General features: G+C 46.4%; 1 protein-coding gene across 1 annotated transcript; it reads left to right on the forward strand.

The window, feature by feature from the left end:
• Positions 1-1,123: 1,123 nt before the first annotated feature.
• LOC308184975 (mitochondrial nicotinamide adenine dinucleotide transporter SLC25A51-like) lies at positions 1,124-1,992 on the forward strand (the record flags this gene model as incomplete). Its single annotated transcript, XM_080572520.1, is given in 4 exon segments — positions 1,124-1,318; positions 1,322-1,530; positions 1,532-1,747; positions 1,749-1,992. Coding segments are annotated over 4 exon segments (864 nt in total).
• Positions 1,993-12,389: the final 10,397 nt, after the last annotated feature.

Consider the following 12,389-nt stretch of genomic DNA (forward strand, 5'->3'; position numbering starts at 1 on the left):
TGGGTTAAAAAAATAGTTGGGTGATTGAGCTCTGAGAGTGGTGGTTAATGGGCTGTAGACTGCCTGGATGCCTGTGACAAGTGGGGTTCTGCATGGCTCTATCCTGGGACCTGTCCTTTAAAAAATCTTTATCAAACACCTGGAGAAGGTGATGTATCTTGCTATCATCAAGTCTGCAGGAGTTGGGAGGATGAAGTAAATACACTCAAGGGCAGGGCTGCCATTCAAAGAGACCTAGACAAAGCTGGAGGAATGGGCTGACAAGAACTTCATGCAATTCACCCAGGACAAATGCCAAGTCCTGCACCTAGGGAAGAAGAACCCCTGGCACCAATACCATCTGGGGACTGTCTGGGGAACAGTTCTGCTGAAAAGGACTCAGGAGTCTTGAATAACAGCAAGCTGAATATGAGCCAGCACTGTGCCCTGGCAGCGAAGGTGGTTAGCAGCATCCTGGGATGTATTACCAGGAGCATTGCCAGTAGACTGAGGGAAGTTTCCAGGTGACAAGTTTCCAGGTTTCCATCATTTCCTCCTTTACTTAGTGCTCATTAGATCACATCTAGAATGCTGTGTCAAATTTTGGGCACCACAATACAAGGAAGTCATTGATAAAGTGGATTAAATTCAGCAGAGAGCCACTAAGATGGTCAGAGGGCTGGAGTAGTCACACTATGAGGAGAGGCTGAGGGAACTGTGCTTGTTCAGCCTAGAGGAAAGAAGGCTGTAGGAGCATCTAAGAGCAGCCCCCCCTGTACCTATGAGGACGCTATGAAGACAGAGACAGGCTCTGACAGACAAATGTCAATTTGTTTTCATTTAGTTTGTTTTTAATCAACAAAACATACATGGAGGAAAAAAATGGCTAATTTTTCATATCCTTGGATCTGGTGTAGGAAATCGTGTATTTTGCATCATCCGTCAGATGCAGCATTTGGCATACTGTTCCACTGAATTTGATGAAGTTTCTTCAGGATGTAAAATATTGAGCAGTGTGCACATATGTTTGTGAGCTGAAATATCTGTCACATGCAGTTTTGTTCACATTCTTTTCTTTTTTCTTTCTTTTTTTTTTTGACATAGGAAAAGAGATCTAAGCTATATCTTAAGGGGCAAAAGAAAGATGGATTCACAAGGCTGTGTCCCAACAAATTCAAAGCAAGATTTCAGCCATTACATAAAGGGTAGGTCTGGTATACATTATCTTTGTGGCTGTTGTGCAGCCTTCACCAATATAGCAGTCACCTTCCCTATCCAGAAGGTCCTCTTTCGACAACAGTTGTATGGCTTGAAAACAAAGGATGCAGTACATCAGCTGTAGAAAGATGGAATTCAAAATCTCTGTCGTGGAATCCTTCCTCCATTAATGCAAAAAACGACCACCCTGGCTCTAATGTTTGGCTTGTATGAAGATTTCTCCTCCTTGCTCCACAGTCACACAAGTGCACCCGAACTCCTAACTTGTAGCATGGCAGCAGTGCTTGCAGGGACCACAGAAGCCCTTCTTACACCTTTTGAACGAGTCCAGACTGCTTCAGGACTACAAACATCATGAGAAATTTACAAACACTTACCAGGCTTTCAAGGTACTAAAAGTCTATGGGATTAAAGAATATTATCAGGGTTTGGTGCCCATTCTGCTCCAGAATGGAAGCAGTAATATGCTCTTCTTTGGCCTACGAGGACCTATCAAACAATGTCTGCCTGAAGCAACTTCTTATAGCACTCATTTGGTCAACGACTATCTGTGGAGTGCTGTTGGGTGCCATGCTGGGATTCTTATTTTTCCCAATGAACGTTGTAGAAGCTCACATGCAATCTCAAATTGGTGGTGAATTTCAGTCTTTTTCAAAAGTTTTTCTGATGATCTGGCTAGAACGTGATAGAAAATTGATGCATCTTTTCAGAGGAGCCCATCTGAATTACCATCGTTCTGTCCTGTCATGGGGCATGATCAATGCAACATATGAATTCTTGCTAAAGCTATTATAAAAAATGTTAACTTCCTTTGAAGACCCTCTATTCACTGGGGTATTAGCATATTTGAGGTCACTTAGTCTCTAGGAACAGAATAATTTATGGAACTTTTCATGAATAACACGGAGTACCATGAAGTTTGGAGAGAATTTGTAGTGGTTTTACCCAGCTGGGCAGCTGAGCTCCACCACAACCACTCTCTCACTCCCCCTTCTCAAAGGGAAAGGGGGAGAAAATACAATGGAAAGGGTTCAAGGGTTGAGATAAGGACAGGGCGATCACTCAACAATAATCGTCACGGGCAAAAAAGACTCAGCACAGGGAGATTAATAAAATTTATTACCTATTACTAACAAGCTAGAGCAGTGAGAAACAAAGGAAAAACAAACAAACAAACAAAAACTTTCCCCCATCCACCCGCTTCTACCTCTTCCCCCCAAGCAGCACAGGGGAATGGGGGAATGGGGGTTGTGGTCAATCGACAGGTCTATAGCACTTCATCTCTGCCGCCCCTTCACAGTCACTCTCTTCCCCTGCTCCAATGTGGGGTCCCTCACATGGGATGCCATCCTTCCAAAACTGATCCTGCGTGGGCTTCCCACTGTGGTGGTTTTACTTGGGTGGGCAGCCGAGCTCAACCACAGCCACTCTCTCACTCCCCCTCCTCAAAGGGAAAGGGGGAGAAAATATGATCATAGAATCATAGAATATCCCGAGTTGGAAGGGACCCATAAGGATCATCAAGTCCAACTCCTGGCACCACACAGGTCTACCCAAAAGTTTAGACCATGTGACTAAGTGCACAGTCCAATCTCTTCTTAAATTCAGACAGGCTTGGTGCAGTGACTACTTCCCGGGGGAGCCTGTTCCAGTGTGTGACCACCCTCTTGGTGAAGAACCTCTTCCTGATGTCCAGCCTAAACTTCCCCTGCCTCAGCTTAACACTGTTCCCGCAGGTCCTATTACTGGTGATTACGGAGAATAGGTCACCTGCCTCTCCACACCCCCTCGCGAGGAAGTTGTAGACTGCGATGAGGTCCCCCCTCAGCCTCCTCTTCTCCAGGCTGAACAGGCCCAGTGACCTCAGCTGCTCCTCATATGTCTTCCCCTCTAGGCCCTTCACCAAATCATCAACCCATGATGCAAAGGGCTCAAGGATTGAGATAAGGACGGGGAGATCACTTAGCAATTACCGTGACAGGCAAACCAGACTCAGAGTAGGGAGATAGTAAGATTTATTGCCTATTACTAACAAGCTAGAGAGGTGAGAAACAAAGGAAAGAAAACAAAAACGCCTCCCCCCATCCGCCCTCTTACACCTCCTCCCCCCGAGCGGCGCAGAAGAACAGGGGAATGGGGGTTGCGGTCAATCTATAGCACTTCGTCTCCGCCACTCCTTCTCGGTCACTCTCTTCCCCTGCTCCAACATGGGGTCCCTCCCATGGGATGCAGTCCTTGGTGAACTGATCCGGCGTGGGCTTCCCGCAGGCAGCAGCTCTTCAAGAACTGCTCCAGATATGGGTTCGTACCATAGGGTCCATCCCTCAGGAGCAACCTGCTCCAACCTGAGTCCCCCACGCGCGGCAGCTCCTGCCAGGTCACCTGCTCCTGCGTTGTCCTGTAGCTCCACGAGCTACAGGTCCGGCCCAGAATCTTCTCCGGTGGGGGTCCTCCACAGGCCGCAGTCTCCATCGGTGCAGGTCCACCTGCTCCACTGTGGTCTCCTCCATGGGCTGCAGCATGGAAATGTGCTCCACCATAGCACACCATGGGATGCAGGGGGGGTCAACCTGCTCCACCATGGTCCTCTCCACAGGCCGCAGGGGAACTTCGGCTCTGGCTCCTGGAGTACCTCTCCCTCTCCTTCTTCACTGACCTTGGCACCTGCAAGGATGTTTCCACTCCTCTCTCTCTCCCACCTGCTGTTCCCAGCATTTTTTTCCCCTGTCTTAAATATGCTGTCACAGAGGCTCAAACAATATCGCTTATTGGCCTGGCTCTGGCCAGCAGCAGGGCCCTTATCTAACATGGGGCAGCTTCTGGATTCTTCTCGCAGAAGCCACCCCTATGCCCCACCACCACCACGAAAACCTTGCCATGTAAATCCACTATACCCACAAAGAGCAGCTCTTCAAGAACTGCTCCAATATGTACCACAGGGTCCATCCTTCAGGAACAGACTGCTCCAACATGGGTCCCCCACGGTTAGCAGCTTCTGCCATGTCACCTACTCCTGCATGGGCGCCTCTCCACGAGCTACAGGTCCAGGACAGAGTATGCTCCGGCAGGGGTTCTCCAGAGGCCACAGCCTCCTTTAGGTCAGATCCACCTGCTCCACCGTGGTCTCCTCCATGGGCGTGGAAATGTGCTCCACTGTAGCACACCATGGGATGCAGGGGGACAACCTGCTCCACCATGGTCCTCTCCACAGGCCACAGGGGAACTTCGGCTCTGGCTCCTGGAGAACCTTCTTGTGGTGGTTTTACCGTGCTAGGCAGCTGAACACCACAACCGCTCTCTCCCTCCCCCTCCTTAGATGAGGAGGGGAAGAAGTAAAGGAAAGAACAACTCACGGGTTGAGATAAGGATGATTTAATTAAAGGAAAAAAATAATTATTAAGGAAAGATTATTATTAATTAAACAATTTAAACAATTTAACTAAACAATTAACAATTTAACTAAAGGGGGAAAAGGAAAGGGGAAAAGGGAGAGGGGAAAGGGAAAACCAAGCAAAACAAGCAAAGGCTATGTGGAAGTGCAGAGGAAAGAAATTACTCTCTACTTCCCACAAATGAGCGATGCTTGACCACGTCCTTGAAGCAGGGCCTCAACGCACGTAGCCGGTGTTCGGGAGGAGGACAGACGTTTTCACAACGAGAGCCCACCCCTCCCCTCTTCCTCCTTTTTCCACCTTTTATTGCTGAGTGTGACATCATATGGTATGGAATATCCCTTTGGTTGGTTTAGGTCAGCTGCCCTGGTGATGTTTGTTTCTCACTTCTTTGCCCACCCCCTAGGGGGGTTAGAGAGAGTCCTGATGCTGTGCCAGCACTGCTCAGCAGCAGACACAGCACTGGTGTGATACCACTGCTGTTCTAGCTACGAGTGCAGAGCACAGCACTGTATGGGCTGCTGCAGGGAAAGTTAACATCCCAGCCAGACACAGTACACTCCTCCCCCTCCTTCTTCCCTGACCTTGGTGTCTGCAAGGCTGTTTCTCACTCCTCGCTCTCACAGCTGCTGTAGCACAGCAGGGCTTTTTTTTTGTTGTTGTTGTTTTTGTTTGTTTGTTTGTTTTCCTTTCTTAAATATGCTCTCACAGAGGTGCAAACAACAGCGCTTATTGGCTTGGCTCTGTCCAGAGGCAGGTCCCTTTGGAGCCAGCTGAGTCTTATCTAACATGGGGCAGCTTCTGGATTCTTCTCACAGAGGCCACCCCTACAGCCCCTCGCTACCAAAACCTTGCCATACAAACCCAATACAGAATTCAAAGCAGCAGTTATATTTAAGTAGAGATGTGTGATACTGTTAGTGGCTGCTTAGGGTAAAAGGTAATTAGTCTTATTAACAGCCTTCAGTATTTACGGGGTGAATGTCAATCATAGAATCATAGAATCATTAATTTTGGAAAAGGCCTCCACGATCATCTAGTCCAACCATCACCCTACCACCCGATATCACCCACTAAACCATCTCCCTAAGCACCAGGTCCAACCTTTCCTTAAATACCCCCAGGGACAGTGACTCCACCACCTCGCTGGGCAACACATTCCAATGCCTGACTACTCTTTCTGAGAAGAAATGTCTCTTAATTTCCAACCTAAACCTTCCCTGGCGCAACTTGAGGGCATTCCCTCTAGTCCTATCACTAGTTACCTGTGAGAAGAGGCCGACCCCTAGCTCCCCACAACTTCCTTTCAGATAGTAGTAGAGAGCAATAAGGTCTCCCCTGAGCCTCCTCTTCTCCAGACTAAACCACCCCAGTTCCCTCAGAATACATCTAAATCTTGATGCAATTGAATGTACTTCTAAACAAGTTAAATATTTATATGCTCGTGGACGAATTTAGCCACAAGTGGAATAGCTACATAAATTCAAACTAAAATATATATATATTTATATATTGCTCTAGTAGCTTACTCTATCATTTTCAACGTTTATTATCACTCCTAAGTGATCAAATCTTTCACTGTGCACATTGTATAATATGAAAGTCAAGAAGGGGCCAATGAAAGCTACTTCTCTTGCTTGAAACGCTACAAAGGGTTAAGAAAGTAAACTTCCAAATTTCTTGGGGTTCTAAATTATCTTTAAATAGAAGCTTTAAATAGGTTTAAATAGAAGCTACCAATTTCTGATGAGGATGACTTTCTGAATCTCAAGTTTAAACTGAGCCTACACAAACTATTTTGCCAACCGTTTTACTGCTCAACTTTAACATGAACATCTTCTCATTCAGCAACGTAATAGTAGCTCTGGATATTTAACTTCATTGTAATCTGACTCAGTACAAAGTGGGATTGGTATGTGTGTTCCTTGAAGGGAAAGGTGGAAGGAGTGAAACACTAATTTTATTTCAAGCTTTAAAAGTGCTTTTTCTTGTTGAAAGACTGTCCTGGTTTCGGTTAGGATAGAGTTAATTTTCCTCCTAGTAGCTGGTATGGTGCTGTGAGAAAAATCTCAATTTTCTTCAGACAGGATCTTCTGTGAAGCTATTTTATTTGCGATTGCAATGGCGGGCGTCCTGTCAATTAGGAGCGCATTATAGCAAACAAATCATAACCTTTTATTCCCTATTACCCGACAACTGATCACCTCCCCTGTTTCCTCATTGGCTGAGTACTACAGGTTCACAAGCTACTCGACGCTCCTCTATATCATATATGTACAATTTTTCTTTTTTTCAACCCTTTAATTTCTCCTTTCTTATGTTTTGAGAACTTGTGATCTTTGTTTTACTGTTCCCACACTGCTCATCCTCTTTTTCTCAAGCTTCCACCTTATTTTGGAGCAGTGAGGCCTTCTACTGTCCACTTATCTACTTAGCATTTCTCCTTATTGTGACTACACAACTACCTTGGAATACAGAAAATTAGTTCTCTACTGCAAAAACACAACTTTGTTTCTCACAAACTGAGGAAAAAACACTTAAATTTTCCTTTCATCTATTTGAAATAGTTCAGAAGGAATTCAATTATTAGAATGTACGTTGACTTAAAGCTTTTGTGTAACTGCTAAAAACATGGTTTAAAAAATGTTTGATCTCTCTATTCTTCGGTTTACATTAAAATATCTGGAACTGTATAATAGATTGGTATAATGATTTTATAACAAGCTTTTAATGCTTTGAGTCACATGATCAGAAGATAAATTTTTGAAATTACCTTAAATTTAAATGAGTTTGTGTCCTGGTTTTGGCTGGGAGGGAGTTATTTTTTTCATTACACAGAGTCGAAGATTTTTTAGCTTTTTGTGCTACCCTGCCAGCAAAGAGGCTGGGGGTGCACAAGAAGCTGGGAGGGGACACAACCAGGACAGCTGACCCAAATTGGCTAAAGGGATATTTTATACCATATGATGTCATGCTGAACAATAAAACTGGGGTGGTTGGCTGGGATGGGGTGAGTGGGGGCTGCTGCTTGGGGATGAAATGGGCATCGGTCAGCAGGTGGTGAGCAATTACATGGTGCATTACTTGCTTTGTATAATTTCTTATCATCATCATTATTATTATTTCTCTTCCTTTTCTGTCCTATTGTATTGTCTTTATATCAATTCACACATTTTTAAAAAAACTCCCCCCCCCCCCCCCCCCCCTTTCTCTCCCTCATCCCATTGTGTGTGGGTGGTGGTGGTGAAGTGAATGGCTGTGTGGTGCTTAGCTGCCTATCAGGTTAAACTAGAACACTTTCTAAGAAGTTCAAAAGCAAATAATCATGGTAAGTCGCAAATGTAATGCAGTCTTATTTGTTTGAATCCATTATGTGGATGCAGCTTGGAAGTTAAAACTCATGTTGAAAACTAATGTAGTTTCTGTGCAGGTGGCACAAGTGATATTTGTTATTTAAGAAGTCCTGAATTCAAGAATGGAATCTAAGAACTTCACCTCCAGTTTTCTACTAATGCCTAGCAAATATTGTGCTTTCATATAACAGACTAGAAAAACACGTTGGATCTTGCTAGAGACTAACTCATATAAAGACTATAATACTGATTTTGAAGCTCAAGTAATAAAGGTAGTGGCCGAAAATTAGCAAGTACCAGTGTTCAGTGTCTGTCTTATGTTCTATTTGAAGTTTCAACAGGAAACACCTTAATTGTCAAGGCCTATCAGAATGCAGGAGTTAAATGTTTTAGGCTCTTAATGTATGTCATGCTTTCAAGTGTGATACCATGACTGAGAGGTGGTGCACAACAGGGTTGGAGATAAGTGATCTAGAAGACAAAAATCATAAGTGGATGGGCATGCACCCTGATATCAGATAGCTTTGGTTGCTTCAGACAGCAGTGTCCTTTTAATAAAAAAATAAAAAATAAAAAAATCTTTTTGTGAATCCCCTTAAACATGTTCTTTGTGGCTAGCAGACTGTACTGCTGTTTTTTACTAGCAAGTTGGTCTCACAGCAGGTTGGAGTATCTATTTGCAGTACTTACCAGATGGTGATAAAACATTGGAAGCTTCCTGAGCCAGATAGAAATCTCTTGCTCTTCATTGGACAGTTTGTGCTATCAGGAGCAAATTCAGCAGTGTAGTTTTCCTCTGATTCCTAGGCAAGTGGTAACTAATTCTCTCTGACACTAAGGAGAAAAGTTGTGCATGTTAAACTATGCATAAAACCACATTAAGGAGATATTGCAAATGTACTGTTGCAAACTTGAGTGTCAGGCGCTGGAAGTCACTAGCTGTTGCTTTGCTTTATTTCTCAGATGTGAAATAAAAGTCCCAAGAGTGCCTGTTGCTTAGTATTGTAGGTAACATGAAGGTGGTACACATGCATTCAGTTTTTGGATGGATGGAGCAAGTGAGTTAAATGGTGGTTAAAATAATTTGTGGAAGTTGTGGTTTATGCTGAGTCTGTATAAACCCTTAGAGCTGTTGATATATCTAACTCTTTGTTTTGAGACACACACATACCCCAGTTCTCTCAGCCTCTCCTCATACAAGAGAGATTCCAGTCCCTTAGTCATTTTCATGGCCCTGCACTGGACTCTATCCAGTATGTCCATGTCTCTCTTGTACTGGGGAGCCCAGAACTGGACACAGGATGCCAGGTGTGGCCTCACTAGAGCTGAGTAGAGGGGAAGGATCACCTACCTTGACCTGTTGGCAATACTTCACCTAATGCAGCCCAGGATACAATTAGCCTTCTTTGCTGCAAGGCTATATTGCTAGCTCGTGTTCAACTTGGTGTCTACGAGGACCCCCAGGGCCTTTTCTAAAAAGCTGCTTTTCAGCTGGGTGGCCCCCAGCATGTACAACAACTGGAGTTGTTCCCTCCCAGGTGCAGGACTCTGCACTTCCCCTTGTTGAACTTGATGAGATTCCTGTTAGACCATTTTTCCAGCCTGTGCAGGCCGTTCTGGATGACAGCATGACCCTCTGTTGAATCAGCCACTCCTTCCAGTTTTTTGTCATGTGCAAACTTGCTGTGGGTGTACTCTACCTCATCATCGAGATAATTAATGAAGATGTTGAACAGGATTTGGACCCAGTATTGACCCCTGGGGTACACCACTAGATACTGGACTCCAACTAGACTTTGTGCCACTGATCACCACCCTTTGGCTTCAGCCCTTCAGCCAGTCTTCAGTCCACCTCACTATCTGCTCATCTTGCTCATGCATCCACAGTTTGTCCATGTGGATCTTATGGGTCCAGTTTCCAATGCCTTCCTGAAGTCTGGGTAGAGAATATCCGCTATTCTCCCCTCATCCATCAGGCTGGTAATTTCATTGTACAAGTTTATCAGGTTGGTCAGGCATGACCTACCCTTGGTGAATCCATGCTGACTGCTCCTGATGATTTTCTTGTCCTTCATGTGTCTTTCTGAGATTAGCTGCTCCATCAATGGAGTGTGTGGAAGACAGCTTCCTGACTCAGCTCGTTAGTGAGCCTACCAGAGGAGGTACTCCGCTAGACCTGCTATTCATGAACAGAGAAGGACTGGTGGGAGATGTGGTGGTCGGGAGCTGTCTTGGGCAGAGTGACCATGAAATGGTAGAGTTCTCTATTCTTGGTGGAGTCAGGAGGGGGGGGGTCAGTAAAATTGCTACCTTGGATTTCCTGAGGGCAGACTTTGGACTGTTCAGAACACTGGTAGGGAGGGTCCCTTGGGAGTCAGTCCTGAAGGGCAGAGGGGTCCAGGAAGGCTGGATGCTCCTCAAGAAGGAAGTCTTAAAGGTGCAAGAGCAGGCTGTTCCCATGTGCTGTAAGATGAGCCGTCGGGGAAGAAGACCGGCGTGGCTGAACAGGGAACTTTTGCTGAGTCTCTGGGAGAAAAAGAGAGTTTATGTTCGTTGGAAGAAGGGACAGACAACTCGGGGAGAGTACAAGGAAGTTGCCAGCATACGCAGGGAAAAAATCAGGAAGGCTAAAGCCCAACATGAGCTCAACCTGGCCACTATGGTAAAAGATAACAAAGCATGTTTTTACAAATATATTAACGGCAAGAGGAGGGCCAAGGAGAATCTCCATCCTTTACTGGACGCAGGGGGGAAAATGACTGCTGAGGATAAGGAAAAGGCTGAGATCCTCAATGTCTTCTTTACATCTGTCATTAATAGTCAGACCAGTTATCCTTGGGGTACTCAGCCTCCTGACCTGGAAGTCTGGGACAGGGAGCAGAAGAAACCCCCCACAGTTCAGGTGGAAACAGTTAGAGACCTGCTGCTCCACCTGGACTGTCACAAGTCCATGGGACCAGATGGGATCCACTCGAGGGTGCTGAGGGAGTTGGCGGATATGATTGCTGAGCCTCTTTCCATCATCTGTCAGTGGTCATGGCCATCCAGAGAGGTTCTGGATGACTGGAGACTTGCTAATGTGATGCCCATCTATAAGAAGGGTCGTAAGGAGGAACTGGGGAACTACAGGCCTGTCAGCCTGACCTCGGTGCCAGGAAAGGTGATAGAACAGGTCATCTTGAATGCAATCACACAGCATGTGCAAGACAACCAGGGGATCAGGTTCGCTCAGCATGGGTTCATGAAAGGCAAGTCCTGCCTGACCAACCTCATCTCCTTCTATGACCGGGTGACCCTTCTGGTGGATGAGGGAAAGGCTGTTGACGTAGTCTACCTAGACTTCAGCAAAGCCTTTGACATGATCTCCCACAGTAGTCTCCTGGAGAACCTGGCAGCCCGTGGCTTGGACAGGTGCACTCTTTGCTGGGTGAAAAACTGGCTGGACAGCCAGGCCCAGAGAGTGGTGGTGAACGGAGTGAAATCCAGCTGGTGACTTGTCACGAGTGGTGTTCCCCAGGGGTCGGTGTTGGGGCTCATCCTCTTTAATGTCTTTATTGATGATCTGGACGAGGGAATTGAGCGCACCCTCAGTAAGTTTGCAGACGGCACCAAGTTGGGGGGAAGTGTCAATCTGCCGGAGGGTAGGAAGGCCCTGCAGAGGGACCTGGACAGGTTGGATCGATGGGCAGAGGCCAATGGGATGAGGTTCAACATGGATAAGTGCCGGGTCCTGCACTTTGGCCACAACAACCCCATGCAACGCTACAGGCTTGGGGCAGAGTGGCTGGAAAGCTGTGCAGAGGAAAAGGATCTGGGGTTGTTGGTCGATGTTTGCCTGAACATGAGACAGCAGTGTGTCCAGGTGGCCAAGAAGGCCAACGGCATCCTGGCTTGTATCAGGAATAGTGTAGCCAGCAGGACCAGGGAGGTGATTGTCCCCTTGTACTCTGCTCTGGTGAGGTTGCACCTCAAGTATGGCATATGCCCCTTGGCTCTCCCGCAGCGCTGTAGCACCTCCCTTGACTCTCTGTGTTCTTTGCGGTGCGCCCTTCGACTTTCTCAGCCCATTGTGGCACACCTTTTGGCTCACTTAGCCCATTTAATCGTGCCCCTCGGCTCTCCCACTGCATTGTGGCGCACCCCTTGGCTCTCCTGCCGCATTGTGACGCCTTGCTTGATCCTCTTTGTTCTTTCTCTTGCACCCATCGGCTCCATCAGCCTGTTGTGGCACGTCCCTCAGCTCTCTATGTTCTGACACCTCCCTCAGCTCTTCAGCAGCATTGTAGCAGTTCCCTTGGCTAAGTTCGTTGCGGCATGCCCCTTGGCTCTCATGCCACAACGTGGTGCGCTCCTCAGCTCTCTTGCAGCATTGTGGCGCTTGCCTCGGCTCTCCATCTCTGTTGTGGAGCACCCCTTGGATCTCCTGCTGCATTATGGCACACCCTTC

The sequence above is a fragment of the Anser brachyrhynchus genome (genome assembly GCF_964034855.1).
Source record: "Anser brachyrhynchus genome assembly, chromosome: W".
NCBI lineage: Eukaryota > Metazoa > Chordata > Aves > Anseriformes > Anatidae > Anser > Anser brachyrhynchus.